Consider the following 16,441-nt stretch of genomic DNA (forward strand, 5'->3'; position numbering starts at 1 on the left):
TTTCCTGAAATTGTCAATTTATAATTCAGTGAATTGTTGTTAGTGGTTAATTTATATTCATAGATATGCTTTGAATCTTGTGTGGATAATTGAGATATATTCTATAAAAGGTAAGATTGTACTAGCTTAAAATCTGTAGGTGTGGGTTTGTATATGTGTGTTTCAGTGTGCAATACTGCCATATCAACCCAAACGTAAATAAAGCCAAAGGGAAAGAAGAAAAAACATCCAGGCTGAGACCCACATTAGAAATAAAATTATCATGTACAGTACATCTACAGCCTCCCCCAGGAGATCAAAGAGAAATGTTCAGTTAAATCAAATATTAATCTCTTTCTCATTCATTTTCAGCTGTGGAATGGCTAACCAGAACCAAACAGACAACTCAAAAATAACCCTTTTGATGATCTCCAGTAGACCTGAATATCGGAGACTTTTCTTCCTGCTTTTTCTGTCTGTTTATTTGTTGACCCTTCTAGGGAATTTTCTCATTGTCTTGCTTATCCGCTTAGACAACCATCTCCTTCGGTCCCCAATGTACTTCTTCTTGAGCCACCTCTCCCTGGCTGACATCATTTTTGTTTCCACTACTGTTCCCAAAATCCTGATAAATCTGATGTCTCAGACTCAGACCATCACCTTCAACGAGTGCTTGACCCAGATATATTTCTTTCTCGCCTCTGGTAACACAGATAACTTCCTCCTTGCCTGCATGGCTTATGACCGCTACGTGGCTGTCTGTCATCCTTTGCATTACATCACTGTAATGAGCCACAGGTGCTGCCTATTTTTGGTTTCTGGATCCTGGATTGTTTCCGGTCTCCAGTCTTTACTCTATACACTTTTGATTTCACGCCTTTCTTTCTGTACCTCTGTGGAAATCCCCTATCTTTTCTGTGATGTCTATCCTCTCCTGGAAGTCTCCTGTTCTGATACAAGGCATATAAAGTTCTTGGTACAGACGGAAGGGGTGGTGGATTTGCTGGGGCCTTTAGCTGCCATCATTGTCTCCTATGCACTAATATTCTCCACAATCACAAAAATTCCCTCAACCGCTGGGAAATACAAAGCAGTTTCCACCTGTGGCTCACATCTGGCTGTGGTGATCTTGTTCTACAGCACTATCAGTTGCCTTTATTTCCAGCCTCCCTCTGCCTACTCAGCCCAAAAAGGCACTTTTATCTCTCTCTTGTATGCAGTGGTGATACCAATGCTGAATCCCTTCATCTATACACTAAGGAACCAGGAGGTAAAGTCAGCAATAGTGAGACTTCTCGGTAGGATGAGAACTTTCTTAAAAAAATAAGAACAGACCAACATTTCCATGGTTGCTGGTTTTTTTTTGGGGGGGGGTGGAAGGTACCAGGGCCATCATCATTATCTCGTATGCAAACATATTCTCTACAATTATCAACATTCCTTTCAAAACCTAGGCGGCCTGTGGTGTAAATCTCCCAGAGCAGTAGCCTGTTCTGAACCAGCCTGCTACCGGCCTTGCAATAAGGCAAACCCCTGTTCAAACAGTAGAGACTGGAGAGCGTCTGAGGCTGAAAAGCGTCTGCCAAGATTTATTACTCAAACAACAGAACAAGAAACAAAAACACTGGAACTTGAATCCTCAAACGGAAGGGTTGCTTTCAGCAACCAGCCCTTCCCCAAACACTCCTTTTATTTAGAGTTCAGGGCGTGGCCTCCCTGTGCCTCCTCCCGAGGAGTCCCACAGCCTTTCTCTGTTTGTTCCTGCTCGACTGCCTCCTGCGTCGGGCGTCCTTGAACAGGGCCAGCTGTGGGTCATCATCCTCCGCACTATCGGGCTCACGCAGCTGAGAAGAGGGCCCCGGCTGGGGGCTCTGCGAAGCCTCCAAGCCATCATCAGCCAGTTCGTCTTCCACACCCTCCTCCTCCCCCTCATCTGAGTCATCCGAGACATCTGAGCCGGCTGCCGGACCCACAGGCTGGCCCTGAGTCACAACATAGCCTTATTAATTTTTCTTGCAGCAAAATCATCTAAAAATACAGAAGGACACCTCAAAAATAAAGAAACTCATTTGTGATTTGGGATGCAAACTTTGTACTTGTTTTATAGGACACGACTCCAAACTTTTGGCATTAGAGACCCGCCTCCCAGGAGCTATTTAGACTATTTGTCAAATATCTCCAGGGCTTTCAGTACAAAACCTCTAATGCACTTCTTTCTGCTCATTGCTGGAGTCTTGAGACTTTCAACCAAGTCAGATCCATCTGGCTTTCTTCTATTTTAGCCAGTGTTTTGATTCACTATTGAAGATCATCACACCCGGGAGAAAAACTAAGAGCATCTGCATAGAGGTAGGCAGGAGTAGAATTGCTATCTTTAAGGTTTGCTGCAGTCTCTAGTGTTTTGACTTGCACATAATGCTACCAACGCTGTCTTACCTCTAAAGCCATATCCAGCTTGATGGAAGTAAACAGAGAAGTTGCATGTGTTTGAACCCTTTAACCTAAAAATGAGGAAAACAGGGTAGCCATCATTCTAACACAAGGATAACCTAGCATGAAAGATGAGAAGGAATAATGTTTGAACATCTGCTTTTTCTGTGTCCATGAATAAGCATGACCTGTTTTGGGGTTACCAGTTAATCCAAAACATGGCTGGTATGCATCTGGATCTGTGTAAGGATAAAAAAAAATCTGTTTGATTTGCATACATATGGGAAACAGTAGATGACTTTTTTCTCATGTTTAGGGCAGGAGTTTTTAATCTTTTTATAACATGGACTTCTTTGAGAGAATGATGAATACTATGTATCTTTTCTCAGAAAAATGTATTTAAGTGTGTGTGTTTGTTTGTGTGTGTGTGTGTATTACAAAGGAAACCCTCAAACTATTGCTCTTAAATAGTTATCAAAATATTAAAAGATAATAGTTTTATTATTTATTGTTAATTTATTAAATTAATAACAATTTAATACCATAGAGTACTACGTTTATTAACATAATTGGAGTTTGACTGTACATTCATGCTTACAACAATTAATGACTGAAAAACTAAATTTCAAGCTCATGGACCACTTCGTGTTTGTGTGTGTGTGTGTGTGTGTGTGTGTGTATAGCACCTCCAAGATATCTGGGGACCCCTAGTTAGGAATATTTGGTCTAGAGACAGACAGGTTTGTTCTGTGAGATGATTAGCTAAATACAAGGTAGAGATTAGAATTTGCTATGATGACTTTTATGGGCTATGCCTGGGATATAGATATATCTGTGGCCCACATGAAGGCTAGTTTGGTTAGTGATTAAAGGAACCAGGCTAAAAAACAAGAGACTGTGTGTTCTGGTCCTATTTAGGCACAGAAGTCAGCTGGGTGACTTTTGCCAGTCAGTCTCTCCAGAAAGAAGACGATAGCAAAACATTTTCCAAAAAAATGTTGCCAAGAAAAAGGTATGGATTTGTCCATGGGATTGCAGGATCAAGAATGACTAAAAAGCACACACACATCAAAAAAGAGACAGGTCAATACAATACACAGTGTCCTTAGCCTCTTCCCCAGACACTGCTGTAGACCACTGAAGTATCTCTGTTAGAGCCCAGATAATAGAAGACAGGACAGCAGATGATTGTCAGACTTTTATGATTTAGCATGTTACAGAAGGTAAAGAGGCACATAAATGCCTAGAAATGCAATATAAAACTAGGACACATCTGCTATTTGCTGTTATCCATAGCAAATCCACAGTGGTTTGATATTGCATTGAAAGATTATGTGTGGATTATGTGTGGAACATTGGATGGCTACTCCATCCCTGAAGCAAGAACCAAACACTGAAATCTTGTAGCAAGCATTGATGTAACTTTAAGAATGTGCCTTTAAGAAAACTTTGGAATATATGGTGATACAAGTCAAAGAGACCATGGTGCTCTTCAGCCATCCTGTAGTCAGCAGAAGACAGTACTAGCCAGAAATGGTCTCTTTTCATGGCTGATCCCTATCCTGCCTCAATTGCCTTTGCAGTCCCCTGATTTCCCTCCAAATAACAAAACCTCAAGTTCTTATATATCTTGAAGCTGCCCTTGGATGTTGTTGGAATAACAGGGAAAACACTATTTTAGTATTGGGATGGTCAAGGAGAACCTAAGGCAGTCTAACTGGCTATCCATGAGAAAAGGACCTTTATGGGGACCCAGCATGAAACAATGAAGATGTTGCATGTTTTTGCCATGGGTGGATGCAATGGGGAAAAACCTCAAGGAGTGTTTCTAAGCGGGACCTTTCCCATCTTTCAAAGGAGGGGCGATAGGTAGCTTTTGGAAAGGAATGCCATCTTTCTATGGGCAGTTTGCAATTGCCTTTTAAGGGACAACAATTCAGCAGGTGAAAGCTCATACTCTCTCCACCACCACTAGACTTTCATCTCAAGGAAAGGTGCCTCTGTGTGGGTTTTGGCTAGTTTGTGGAGAAGGGCCTGGGGCATAAATGGCATCCGTTAGAAAAGGGACCGGGTGTTGGAAAAGATAGATTTGAGCTTAGATCTGTGAGTGGTCCCCCACCAGAGGATGTGATTGCAGCAGGTAAGGGTGTCTGGATTCAGTTTTTCAATTCCATTAACAATTAACATTAACAATTAAATGGAGTGCAAGAAGGCTTTCTCTACTGCTCATCCCAACCCAGGCAAGGAAAGCACATGCAACCTACTTAAAAAAAAAATCCCACATGGGACTGCCCTCCCTCCACTGGCTGGCTTCTGCCTCAGACCATTGTCTGACTTGCAAGCCTAAGAAGTGAGAGCAACCTACTGTTTCTGAGATGTCTCATTATTTGTATCTATGGGTCCACGTGGGAGCCAAGGGGAAAAAGCAAAACAAGGCAGGGAGGAATGGGAAAGGAAAGGGGTCATCTGCAGGATTTTCTGCAGTGATTGTAATGCAATGCAAGCAAACAGCATCCCACAGGAAAAAGACACCTTACCATTTGTCTTGGATGCTTGTTATTGGGTATTTGGACTCAATACCAGCATTTTCATAACTTTCAAGTTCCACAACTTTACGAATTCCACAATTGCCACAAAAAAAGATTTAAAATAGGAACCAGGCCCAACCAGGCCTGAGTCCATCTAGCTCACTGCTCTGTGTTTAGTTTAATTACAGGATTCAAACAAGAGTCTTTTCCAGCTTTATCTGGAGAGTTTATGAATTAAACCTGGGATTTTCTGCACGTAAAGATCCATTGAGAGCCAGCCCTTTCTGCCAACTTTGAAACATACTAAAATAGATACACTGAGTTTCGTGGAACAGGTACATCAGATTTCATTCTTCTTTTTCACTGAGTAACCTCTGGAATCTAAAGAATGACTTCCTTGGCTAAAATGTTCAAGAAAGGAAGCTGCTCAAATCTTCAAAGAGATTCTGATCCCAGTCATGGAGAGGATGAAAGAACTTAGAATGTTCCCGATCTGTTAACAAGCACATCAAGAAATTGATAAGAAAGACAACCATTTGTTCGTTTTTATCCCACCTTTATTATTTTTTTATAAATAATTCAAAATGGCTAAGATACATAATACTTCTTCCTCCTCCTCTTTTCCCCACAACAACATAAATTCATACATTCACTCTTGTGGCTTTCTTACACTGAGTAATACCCCTAATTTGCCCATCTTTAGATTCTGATGCTGAGGTTACATGAAAGAAATGTTGAATCCCAGTAATCCCCAATTTCCTGCCTAAAGAAAAACAGACCTGTTGAAATTATGAACCCTTAAGGTTTATTGACTTTATTTTGATGGTGTTGGCTGAGCATGTCTGGGCTTGGGAGCTAAACTGGGTTTGGTCTACTGTAGTCAGTACATGGATGTTAGAGAATATTACTGCTGTAGGATAGACTGGAACATTGAAAAAGATTGTCCTTGCTTGACAATATCAGGAGCCAGGTTTGAGTCAAAGATTATTAAGTTTCTATTCAGCACAAATCACAAGTCATCATGTTCAAGCAATGAACAAGGTATACAAAGGGTTAAGTATTCTTCGGTTACTCTTTTTTTGATTTAAAAAGTAGGGGTAGGGAGAATAACTCTGGATTAAATGCATTTTAGATAACAACTGAATATGATTAGGATAAACTGCACCTGACTGGAGAGGAATTGGATTATATTGCATTAAATGTAAATTGAATAAAATCAGACTTACATGAATCCTTGGAATTTTTTCCCCAGACACACGTTCCTTGCTAAGTGCATGCTCGTTTCAAATAAAGATGGACCTATCTGAAGTATTTTTTTTAGAAAAAACCTGCTTTCTCTAACAACTATAAAAACATTTGGACATTAAATGTGGAAATCTCCCAATTCAGTTTGGACATTTTGCAATTGACAATTAAATTATTTTGTGAGATTTGTTTGAGGAGCTGTTCCTAGTGATTATGTTAATTTCTAATTTTATGAGGTTATTTTTTTTTCTTCAGGTCTCATGGACTGTGAGAACGGAACAGACATTGAAGAGTTTGTTCTTTTGGGCTTTTCCTACAAGCCTGAACACAAATATCTCTTCTTCCTCCTCTTTCTGCTGATGTATAGTGCTGGATTCCTGGGCAATACCATGATGATCCTCCTCATCACCTTAGATGCGCGACTCCAAACCCCCATGTACTTCTTACTACGTAGCCTCTCAGTCATTGATCTTGGCTTCCTCACAGTCACGGTGCCCCAAATGCTAGTTCACATCATATCGACTTACAGGACCATCCCCTTCTATTCCTGCCTGGCTCAGTTCTTCTTCTTCTACATTTTTGGTGTCACTGATCTCCTTCTGGTGAGTGTCATGGCCCTGGATCGCTATGTAGCCATTTGTAATCCTCTCCACTATGCCTCAGTGATGAACCAGAAGGTTTGTGGGCATTTAGTGGCTGGGTGTTGTATCGCTTCTACCTTACACTCCATGCTGCATGCCGGCCTGCTCCTGCGTCTCAGTTATCGAGGGAAAAATCACCTGGCCCATTACTTTTGCGACCATCAGCCCTTGCTGCAGCTGTCCTGCTCAGACACCCGTGTCAACGAGGCGGTCATCTTCTTTGAAGGTGTCATTATCATCCTTGGACCTTTTGTCTTCATCATCCTCACCTACATTCGTATTGTAGTAGCTATAATAAAGTTCACTTCTTCTGGGAGACGCAAAGCTTTCTCTACCTGTGGGTCTCACTTAACTATAGTGGGCCTCTTTTATGGGGCCATTATTGCTGTTTATTTCTTGCCCACCTCCAGCTATTCCTCTCTGAGAGGTTCAGTTTTTGCTCTGGTGTACACAGTCATCACCCCAATGTCCAACCCTTATATCTACAGTCTCAGGAACAAAGAAGTGAAAGATGCTCTGAGAAATCTCTTGAGAAGATCCCTATTTTCTCAAAACTGACTGTGAACTTGGCTCTACCATTTAGCTGCCTTCTAGCTGGCTTGAGGTGCGAGCCCATGTTGATGGAACATATTCTTGGTATACAAACGACATTGGATTTAATGCTGGGCATCTCTTGGCAAACAGTGCAGTTGAGGAATCATAAAGTGTGGCCTTAATACTGGGCCCTTTTAATGAGGGGGAGATTAATAGGGTAACATCTAGGCTTCATACTGTAAGGGTTGGGAATGGGAGGCACTCAGTGGTGGGATTCAAATATGTGAACAACCGGTTCTCTGTGTGGATGCTGCTTCTGGAAGTCCATTCAGGGCCTGGGCAACAAAAAAATTAGCTACCGGTTCTGCCAAACTGGTGTGAGCCAGCTGAATCCCATCACTGGGGGCACTGGGTTATAGTAACTTGCCTCTTTCCTCAGAGGCTGATTTCAGTCAGTGTTGAAGAGAGGGAGAGATCATTTCCACAGCCCTTCACTTGTAGGGTGCCTTAGAGCTTGACATTTCCCCCCAATCCAGTTTCCGAACAGGAAACTGCTCAGTGAGGTTGTTCAGTACAGAGTTTGGTATTATCAGCATCCTCATGATACCTAGCTTTAAATCTCAACCCCAGGCTTCACAGGTGAAGCTCTTGACATACTGACCCCTTGTCTGGAGGTTGTGTAGAATTGGATATGGTGCAACAGACTTTGGCTCTATCTGGATAAGACTGAGTGACTGTAGCAGTTTGGTCCATCAGATCAACGATGTTTCCTCATTGGACTTGGATGGGATAATACATTCCCATTTAAGACTAGTGCACAATATGGGGGTCCTTTTAGACTCATAGATAATGCTTGAAGTCCAGGGGCAGCTGTGGTTACTGTAGAAGGACCTGTGCACAAGTTCATCTTGTGTGTCAGTTTTATCCTTCCCAACTGGGAAGCCCTTCAGCAGTTACTCATGCACCAGTCTGCTCACAACTGGATTTTTGCAATGCATGGTATGAGGGTTCTGCCCTTAAAAACGATCTAGGAACTATAACTGGTACAAAATGGTGTGGCATGAGAAATAATGGGCAATTCTCAGTACAGGTAGTCCTTGTTTAATGATTATTCATTCAGCACTTATCTGACTATTCATTAGCAATAGCAGTAGCAATAGCACTTCACATGACATCAAAGGTTATGACCGTGTCACTTAACAGAGGAAATTTTGATCCCAATTGTCATCGCTAATCAAGAACTACCTGTATGACCAAGTGTCATTACTGCTACATGAACTGCATTGGTTGCCAGTCAGTTTCTGGGGGCAATGCAAGCCTCTGGTGATTATCTATAAAGCCATGTATGGCATAGAGCAGAGGTCCCCGACCTTTTGGGCACTAGGGACTGGTTCTGTGGAGAGAGGTTTTCCCACGGACTGGAGGGTGCGTGGTTTTGTGTGCTGCCTGCATCCTGCGGATGAGGCTTTGCTTATTTGTGCGGACCAGTTGCTGGCATGCTGTGGCCCAGTACTGGTCCATGGACCGGGGGTTGGGGACCCCTGGCATAGAGCCTGCATATCTGAGAGACTATGTTTGCTCACCTGATGCATTCCAGCAGAATGGGTACGTTCGAGGTCCTCTCTATTAAACATTGTCCTCTTAAGAAACCAAGGAAGTAGCCCTCTCTGTCAACAGCCCTTGCTTCTGTAACTGCATCCCACTGACATATGAACAGCACCCTCTCTCCTGCAGTTTCCAGGGTAGAGAGGTAACTCTGTCTTGGGGTTAATATGTTTGTGAGACCCTGGCATGTTATTGTTATGGTGGCTTCACCCAGGCTCTCTGTGCTGTGGTATGTTTTTAAACTATTTTTATTGTCTTTGTATTTCGTAAGCCAGCTCTATTAAAGGGGGCAACTATAACTAATTTAAATGAATGAATCAATGAATCAATAAAATATTTCACATGGAAATAGTCTTGAATTTAATACCTTGCATTGAGCTTCTCCTAATCATGTAAATATTCAATAAAGAATATCCTTGATTAAATTTGTGCACTTGTCCATCTGTTTGTGTCAGTGTTTGTTTTTTTTTTTGGTAGCTATTTCATTTTAATTGCTTCAATCACTTTGACCACACCTACTTATACATGATGGTTTTAGTTGGCAGAAGCAACTTTGGAGGTTTTGCCCCACGTGGATAAAATAATGTGCAATCCTTGACATCCTGGGAGTCCTGTGTTTTTGACCTAGATTTTGCAAAATGAAAAAATATACATAAAAATATATAAAAAAGAGAAAAATGCAGAAACGGAGAGCACATTCCAGCCAATGTAAACACTACCTAAGTTACAAATATATTAAGTTCTTTTAAACCCTTCAATGGCAATCTCGGAGTCTTAGTAGACAATCACTTCAATATGAGCTAGCAGTGTGCTGCAGCTGCCAAAAAAGCCAACACAGTGCTAGGCTGCATTAACAGAGGGATAGAATCAAGATCAAGTGAAGTACTAATACCACTTTACAATGCTTTGGTAAGGCCACACCTGGAATACTGCATCCAGTTTTGGTCACCACAATGTAAAAAAGATGTCGAGACTCTAGAAAGGGTATAGAGAAGAGCAACCAAGATGATTAGGGGGCTGGAGGCTAAAACATATAGGGAACGGTTGCTGGAATTGGGTATGTGTAGTTTAATGAAGAGAAGGGTGAGGGGTGACATGATAGCAGTGTTCCAATATCTCAGGGGCTACCACAAAGAAGAGGGAGTCAAGCTATTCTCCAAAGCACCTGAAAGCAGGACAAGAAGCAACGGATGGAAACTAGTCAAGGAGAGAAGCAACCTAGAACTAAGGAGAAACTTCCTGACAGTTAGAACAATTAACCAGTGGAACCACCTGCCTCTAGAGGTGGTGAATGCTCCAACACTGGAGGTTTTTAAGAAGAGACTGGACAGCCATTTGCCCGAAATGGTATAGGGTTTCCTGCCTGAGCAGGGGGTTGGACTAGATGACCTCCAAGGTGCCTTCCAACTTTATATTATTATTATTATTATTATTATTATTATTATTATTATTATTATTATTATTATTATTATTATTATTATTATTATTATTAGCTTATATTCAAAAATACTTGCTAAATTGCTGAGTTGTGCTTATTTTCTCAAATCCTAGTCACTGATTTCAATGATTTTCCTACATTTCTTCACCAGGAAAAATGTTTCAAAAGCCACACAGTCCCTTAAACTGTAACAGACGTAAATGCCATTTCTCTCTCTCTATCTCCTCTCCTCTCCTCTCCTCTCCTCTCCTCTCCTCTCCTCTCCTCTCCTCTCCTCTCCTCTCCTCTCCTCTTCTCTTCTCTATCATCTATCTCTCTATCATCTCTATCAAATTTAAGGATTCCCCGATCTCATTCTCAAAGTTCTGCTATATTCGTATTCTTCAAAATGCCAACCCACCATTAAGAGAATTACATCCATCTTAATACATGTTAAAATTGTTTCCAATAATGTTTCTTTATCCCGTTTTCTCTGCTAAGGCACCATATGGATCTGTCCTAGAAACATATTAGTCTTCTAGGTGAAGAACTCAAGTTTTGGCAGCAACTCCAGAGTTCTGAGGTATCATAGTTAGCTCTAGTTAAAAGAGCCTGTCAGAACTGAAAAAAGGTGCTTAACTTCTTTAGAATTTGTTTTAATAAACTTGCCAATCTTCATGGAAACCTCTGTATTGCTGTGTCTTTCTTTGGCCTCCAAACACTTTCTTATTTCTCCCCGGAGAGTTTTTCTCTCAAAGCTCACCCTCCTTCCTCCACCCTGCTTCCTCCAATTTCTGGAGTGCATGCTACTTGTGCTAGAGGATGGCACTTGCTTTTCTACATTTTAACTCTTGTTTTTAATAACAAACCATTCTCTGTGGTCTCCAGATGGCCGCCGCTCACCGGATATGAATTTCTGCTGCCTTGCTTAGCTGCATATGAAATGTCCCTGGTGGCTTCTGTAGCTGATCCTTAAATGAGATCCTACTGGCTTCTCGTTGGAAGCTACAGACTTTGAAACAAAACTGGTTGACTATCTTTAATGTTCAGTTGGGCTGGAAGTCTGGTTCATTGCCAAAAAATCAGTTTGGTGCCAGATCAAGAGTAATCTGTTGATACAGGTAAGTAAGAGACTGATTTATTGACAACACACCTTTGTAGTGTTGCTTTAACTGTTGTCATTTCACTCTGATACAGAATCTGCCACAGTTTCTAGTAGATAGAGGCAACTCTGAAATAAATGGGCTGAGGAAGCAATTGAATTGTTTACCCAGAGCAAAGCAAGGCATGAAATCCCATGACAACTATGTGAGATTGGGCACTGAGTACTGACATCTGTGCTGCTCAGCAGAACAGGCACAGGTTTTCTCATCCTGGTGCCTTTTAGAGACGTTGAGCTGTAATTTTCATTATTTTGCCATTCCAAACAACTGGAGATGACAAAATCCAGAACAAGTAGATGGCTTATTTTACATCTCAGACCCTTCCCAAATCTAGCTGTTTATGTTCCATTACATCTCGCAACATTTGAATTAGCAATGAGCAGGCAACGTGGAAGTCGTATTTCAATAGATACTGAGAGCTTCAAATTAAGAGTATGGTTGGCTTAGAATATTGCTTTTCTGAACAGACTCAGACTTCCAGTAATGACTGGGAGCATCTCCTGATTGTCTTAATTTCTCCATCTTTTAGACACCTTTCTTGAACCCTTTTCTTCACCCATCCCTAGTCCTCTATTGTCCTATTCTCGTTCACTGTTTTTCAGTAGATTCATCTTCTTTCTGGGAAGCATAACGGAGTGAATATTAGATGTGAACCAAGAGATTGCAGGTTCTCATATTCATGACATTCTGAGGTACTAACTTTTAGTGTAAACATCTCACAGGGTTTATGCCACTCAAATAAGAACAAGAAAACAAGAATTATTTAGCGTATACTACTTTGAGCTTCTTGGGAAAATATGGGATATACTGTAAATGTGATGAACACGGAATAATAGCAATCCCGTCATTCTTCCTCTTCTCATTCAGCCCCTCTCCTTGACTTTTTCTAGCATTTTCTCTTGAGAGCAGAAATAAACATAGGACAACACTTCCTAGAGCAAAATTATCAAACCTAGTTCTTTGTCAGGGTCAGGATGGGAGAGTGGGCAGTGGGGAGCAATATACATAGAAGTACGGAGACTATACTGACCATGTACAGAGTGAACTCTGTACAGTAATCTCAGTAGTTATTTCATAATGAGTGAGAATGAGTCCTTTTAGGGGAGAAGGGTATGAATGTAAGAAAATGCATATTCTATAATGGCATTACATATTCTATAATGGCATTTGCCATCTCCATAAACTTCACCATCCATTGTTGCATTCTTGAGAATTACATTCCTCCCAGCATGGGTGGGTTCAGTCTCTTCTTGAAAACCTCCAGCGCTGGAGCATTCACAACTTCCGGAGGCAGATTGCTCTACTGATTAATTGTTCCGTCAGGAAATTCTGCCTTAGTTCTAAATTGGATCTCTCCTTGAACGAAAGTGGAATTTCCTTAATCAGTGGAACAACCTGCCTCCAGAAGTTGTGGGTGGTCCAACACTGGAGGCTTTCAAGAAGAGTTTGGACAGCCATCTGTCTGAAATGGTATAGGGTCTCCTGCTTGAGCAGGAGATTGGACTAGGAGACCTCCAAGATCCTTTCCAACTCTGTTATTCTATTATTCTGTTTTTCTTTCCCCATCCAGATTGAGCGTTTGTCATGCAAAAAATCTGCATGAGCATGAAATACCTGTTTCTTTTGCCGGAGAAATTATGCTTTTCTCTTAAAAAGTATATGCTGTGATTGTTCTGGGTTCGGAAAATGCAATATTCTGTCTTTACCTCTCCCCACCACCCCAGAAACAGATTACCCTCAGATTTGAGAAAGCAAAGGATGATAACACATATGTTTCAAATGATGGTGTGATAAAATAGATTATTGATCAGAAAAAAACTATCTTCTGAAATGTAGTGCATATGAGTTCAGATCTCTGCAAACACATTTTGTGCTTGATGTTGCCACACAAGTAATGTCTTGTTATACTGAGATGAATAAACCAGAATGTCTAGTTATATTGAGATGAACATTTTGTTATTTCTGTTCATCATCTTGGTTTGCAACAGAAATCTATGCTGCTTAAAAACTGGAAGAATGGAAGAGAAAGAAAGAAATGACGAGTTTCTGTGCAATGAAGCATCATCCAATAATACCAACGTTTTCATGTTCCCCATTACTCAAATACTGTGTTCAATATTATTTCCAGCTGAAAGGAGAGAAGGATGGCTAACATCCAGTAGAGCCCTCTGTCTATCAGCTGGGAAGCAGAGAAGCAGTGACTCTTTTGTTTCTTTGTCACCCCTCTCACTAGAAAATATCCTTCAGTTGAGGAATGAAAGATAACTCAGGTGTTGTCAGAAGAACCTGATTATTTGATGTTATTTCTACATTTATTTATTTCTATGCTGCCACCGCTGCTCTAGCTCAGCTAGAGGAATGTTGACCAATAGGCCAACTCTTCTCTCATAAAACAAGTGGGAGCAGCATCAGCTTCCTATCCCCACCCCACCCCAGTCTTCTTTCCTATGCTTCTCCCAATCCACAGTTCAGTCTTTCTCTAGCCAACCTGTGTATCTGGCTGGTTTTTACCCTTTGGAACAAAAAACTAAATTCTACCTTATTGTCCTTCACGTGTGTCAGATCTTCAGAACGACTATACCAAAATAGTACTAGCACATTTGGTCCATGAGGAGAAAAATCTAGCAACTCTGGCTGCTGGAAAAAAAAATCAGAGAGAGAACAGATAAACTAGAAAGAAACGAGCACAGAATATACAGACACACGTAGACAAAAAGAGAGCATTGCAATTTGTCTTTTATTAATGTTGAAGGATAAGTCTTCATCGTGGTTCAGTCCAAGCCAGGAATAAACAACAGGGCAACTGCTTTAGAAAGATGGTTGCAGCTTATTGAAGAGGAGAGCCAGACAGAAAGATGGCTCTGGAAGAAAAGAGAGCGAGCACATGTAGGGAGTGGGTTTTTATACCCTCTGGGGCTCTTGAGGTTGTTTCCTGTTCCTTTTTGAGGCTTTGTATTTCCTGTGTCATGTATTTTGACCTGTGTCCCTTTGGCATCTGTGGTTAATCCTATTATGTCCTGTTTTAGAGTTTGGGTGGGGTATGTAGATTTTAGGTGTCTTTGTCTTCTTAATCTTCTAGCTGGGGGCCTCCAACCTTCCTGGATTATTTACATCTGCATTTCTACAGAGCTGGTTTCTGCTTGGGGGAGGGAGACTTGGGGCTATGAAAAAAAAACTGGGCATGCTTTTCTGCCTCTTTAAGATCCTTTGAGGAAATATATTTTTCAGCCTTTTAATATTTCCTTCTCTGGGGGGCTAACTTCCCACGTTAATAAATGTATTCCTGGTTATAATAAAGAGTGGGAATATGAAGGAAAGGCTGGATGACTCACTGTCTTAATAAACATTACAAGAAACTAAGCTAACATTTAAAAATAATACATAGATTTACAAAGTGAAATGACACCAGAGTAAAAAGACAGGAAAAGGCTCTAGAAATTTATATAATAAAAAAACCAATAAGACTAAAAAAAAATTATCACACCATTGAAGGTCGTCCTCCAAGGACATTTGTTGAAAAAAAAGACCAACTGTCTTTGCAAACGTTGAAAAACAAATATTGATAACTCGGGGCTGCAGATTTTGTTAAATCCCAACAAAATGTGTAAAACATTAAATGCTGAAATATCTGAATTGAAATTTGACACTCTATAGCGGACAGTCTTTCAATCATTCAACGAGCTTTTTGCTTGTGAAAAATTGATATTACTTTCTAATTTTAACTGACTTTCCATGCAGGTCTCATGGATTGTGAGAACGGGACAGATATTGAATATTTTGTTCTTCTGGACTTTTCTTCTGAGCCTAGAGACCGGTTCCTCTTCTTCCTCCTCTTATTGTTCATGTACAGTGCTGGACTTCTGGGCAATGTTATAATGTTTGTTCTCATCACCTTGGATGCACGACTCCAGACCCCCATGTATTTCCTGCTCCGTTGCCTTTCAGTCATTGATGTTGGCTTCATCTCAATCACAGTGCCACAGATGATGGTTTGCATGATAACTGGTTCCAGGACCATCCCCTTCTATTCCTGCCTGGCTCAGTTCTTCTTCCTGTATGTATTTGGTGCCACTGATCTCCTTCTCGTGAGTGTCATGGCCCTGGATCGCTATGTAGCCATTTGTAATCCTCTCCACTATGCCTCAGTGATGAACCAGAAGGTTTGTGGGCATTTAGTGGCTGGATGTTGTATTGTTTCTACCTTACACTCCATGCTGCATGCCGGCCTGCTCCTGCGTCTCAGTTATCGAGGGAGAAATTACTTGGCCCATTACTTTTGTGATCATCAGGCCTTGCTGCAGCTGTCCTGCTCAGACACCAGTGTCAATGAGGCAGTCATCTTCTTTGAAGGTGGAATCATCACCTTTGGGCCTTTAGTTTTCATCATCCTCACCTACATTCACATAGTGGCAACTATAATGAAATTCACTTCTTCGGGGAAGCGCAAAGCTTTTTCTACCTGTGGGTCTCATCTCACTTTGGTGGTTCTTTTTTATGGGGCCATCATTGCTGTCTATTTCTCACCCACCTCAAAGTATTCTTCACAGCAAGGGTTAGTTTTTGCTCTGGTGTACACTGTCATCACTCCAATGTCCAACCCTTATATCTACAGTTTCAGGAATAAAGAAGTGAAAGGGGCTGTGAGAAATCTCTTGGGAAAGGGATCCTTGTTTCCTCCAAACTGAAATCTTAGTGAAATCTTGGCTCTGCCATAGAGCTGCCATCCAGCTGGTTTGAAGTGAGAATAGGGGGAGAGCTGCCCATGCTGATGGAACATATTCTTCACATACTAATAGTCTCAGATTTCATACCTGGCCTCTCTTGGCAACCACAACATAGTTGAGGAATCATAAAATGTGAGCTTAATACTGGACCGTTTTAAATGGGTTAATAGGGTCA

At 41.1% G+C, this 16,441-nt stretch overlaps 3 protein-coding genes across 3 annotated transcripts; all 3 read left to right on the top strand.

Moving 5' to 3' along the window:
* Positions 1 to 358: 358 nt before the first annotated feature.
* On the top strand, positions 359 to 1,306 carry LOC308663208 (olfactory receptor 1F1-like; the record flags this gene model as incomplete). The annotated part of the gene is made up of 1 exon (XM_081319457.1): positions 359 to 1,306. The coding sequence occupies one exon, from the start codon at positions 359 to 361 to the stop codon at positions 1,304 to 1,306; it is 948 nt and encodes a 315-aa protein (XP_081175583.1).
* A 5,136-nt stretch (positions 1,307 to 6,442) lies between these two features.
* LOC308662794 (olfactory receptor 1B1-like) lies at positions 6,443 to 7,381 on the top strand (the record flags this gene model as incomplete). Its single annotated transcript, XM_081318938.1, has 1 exon — positions 6,443 to 7,381. One exon carries the CDS (start codon positions 6,443 to 6,445, stop codon positions 7,379 to 7,381), a length of 939 nt encoding a protein of 312 aa, XP_081175064.1.
* Positions 7,382 to 15,224: 7,843 nt separating this feature from the next.
* On the top strand, positions 15,225 to 16,227 carry LOC308662795 (olfactory receptor 1B1-like; the record flags this gene model as incomplete). The annotated part of the gene is made up of 1 exon (XM_081318939.1): positions 15,225 to 16,227. Exon 1 carries the CDS (start codon positions 15,286 to 15,288, stop codon positions 16,225 to 16,227), a length of 942 nt encoding a protein of 313 aa, XP_081175065.1. The 5' UTR covers positions 15,225 to 15,285.
* Between the last annotated feature and the right edge of the window lie 214 nt (positions 16,228 to 16,441).

The sequence above is a fragment of the Vipera berus genome, assembly GCF_964194415.1.
Source record: "Vipera berus genome assembly, chromosome: 2".
Classification (NCBI taxonomy): domain Eukaryota; kingdom Metazoa; phylum Chordata; class Lepidosauria; order Squamata; family Viperidae; genus Vipera; species Vipera berus.